Genomic DNA, 1,926 nt, shown 5'->3' with positions numbered 1-1,926 from the left:
AATGAAAACAAGCAGAAATTAAATAAAAGTAACAACTTTATACTTCTTGTCTTTTTTAAAAATGTAAGAAGTAAAAAGTAGACAAAAATAATTACTCAAGTACAGATACACAAAAATTCTACTTAAGTACAGTAAAGAAGTATTTGTATTTCATTAAATAAATAAATACATAAATAAAGTTATTTTGAGTTTTTTTGGTCACCTCTTAAATGTCCTTACAGAAAATCTAACTGCTCATTTTAAATCTATACTTTCACTTTTAATACTTAACTACAACAAATATCACATACTTTAAGACTTTTACTACTTAACTACAACAAATATCACATACTTTAAGACTTTTACTCAGTATTCCTAAAGGAGACTTTCACTTTTACCAAAGTAATTTTTTGGTAAGATACTTGTACTCAAGTATGACTTTGTGGTACTTTATACAACAGTGTGTCTAAATCTTAACATTAGTTTTTTAAAAAGACACTGTTGTTAGTGAGAGCATCTGCCTCAGCACACCTGGGCAGTGTTTAATTACCTGATGAACACCTGATCTTTTAACCAATCAACGTGACTCCTGACGTGTTTCAAACAGTACACAGTGTGAATACTAATAACTTCAGACAAAAGRTCCATTTATAAAGAAACCTGTCAGGTTTTATATGTACACATTACAAAAGCCGACTCGTTATACTCTAAATGTTAATAACTTTAATATTTATAAGTCTGACATTAACCCACCTGAGTCCTGACAGCGGAAATTAGAAGCTAGCTGTATTAGCATGTCCTCTTTTAGCCGCTAACACTGCGGTCTGCGCTTAAAAGTTTATAACAATGATTTATTTATCTAAATAAGTAGTCTGTAGTATTCATCCACATATTAAAAAGCGAAGGTTGCTMCTCAAACTGTTAGCCGGTAAGGCTAGCTACAACGTCACCCACCCAGTCAAGCTAGTTAGCATAGCTAGAAAAGCTAACCTCCTAGCATAGCTGTGAGGGAAGTCTCAGAAACTACAACACACAGGTGATTGTGACAGACAAATAAACTTCACCACACAACTTCACAGTTCGTTAGTGTACATACCTGCAGGTGCTCCTGAAAGCGGATGGGCAGGATCTGAGCCATGACGGTTCCTCTCTGGTGTCTTCAAGGCTAACACAAACTGCGGCTGCTAACCGAACAGCCACGGACTCTCTGAGCTAAACTCCACCTGTCAGTTAAACCTGAGCCTGGTCCACAATATGGTGCCGGTGTGACGRGACTTCTCCTTCCTTCCTGCTCCGTTCAGTCGAGCTGCTCCCCGGGATAATCACCGACTGCCTCTGTGCCGACTCCCTGGACCTGCAATGGCGGCGGAGGCTGGTCAGGAAAACATCCCGGAAATAGAWGAGAGCAGAAGAAGGCGGATGGATATGTGCTCACACTTCTTGAAAAAAAGGGCCGACATTATTCATATTTRTTGAAAACTCACAATAACTAATATGTTGTTAAGAATAATAAAAGCTCTAACATTGGATTTTCTTATTTAMGTATGAATTAATAAATGTAAAGGTGGGACTACTTTCTGTTTGCCCTTTGATTTTTGCCACATCATTCGTCTTCGTGCATTAACGTCATTCCTACGCGATGAGCACAGGTTGTACACTTGTTCTTCACAGCCAATCAGATCACTTTGAACACAAACAGACCAATAATATGCTTATATTGTTACCTGTAGCCTATATTAACTTCAGACATATATGTGTGTATGAGCTAATGTTTAAATATGGTTTAGTTTAAATCAGGGATCTTAACCTTTTTGACCTCGAGGCCCAGTTTATTGAACATAAAGTGACACGAGGCCCAGTTAGATATTACCATACAGATCAAAATGATTATTATTATCTAAATATTGGTTTATTTGTATTGTATTTGCATTATAAATAAATTAAATA

The 1,926-nt window shown here is 36.4% G+C and overlaps 1 protein-coding gene across 1 annotated transcript in view; it reads right to left on the bottom strand.

Annotated features, from left to right (window-relative positions):
• LOC106536646 (clathrin heavy chain 1) overlaps positions 1 to 1,087 on the bottom strand; it is a gene marked incomplete at its 5' end in the record, with an annotated part of 25,212 nt that extends 24,125 nt beyond the window's left edge. Inside the window, 1 exon segment of the mRNA XM_014033960.1 lies at positions 1,076 to 1,087. Coding sequence (XP_013889414.1) covers positions 1,076 to 1,087 — 12 coding nt within the window.
• Between the last annotated feature and the right edge of the window lie 839 nt (positions 1,088 to 1,926).

Source organism: Austrofundulus limnaeus, unplaced genomic scaffold (genome assembly GCF_001266775.1).
Source record: "Austrofundulus limnaeus strain Quisiro unplaced genomic scaffold, Austrofundulus_limnaeus-1.0 Scaffold1914, whole genome shotgun sequence".
Taxonomy (NCBI): domain Eukaryota; kingdom Metazoa; phylum Chordata; class Actinopteri; order Cyprinodontiformes; family Rivulidae; genus Austrofundulus; species Austrofundulus limnaeus.
This window is presented reverse-complemented; position numbering and strand designations above follow the sequence as displayed.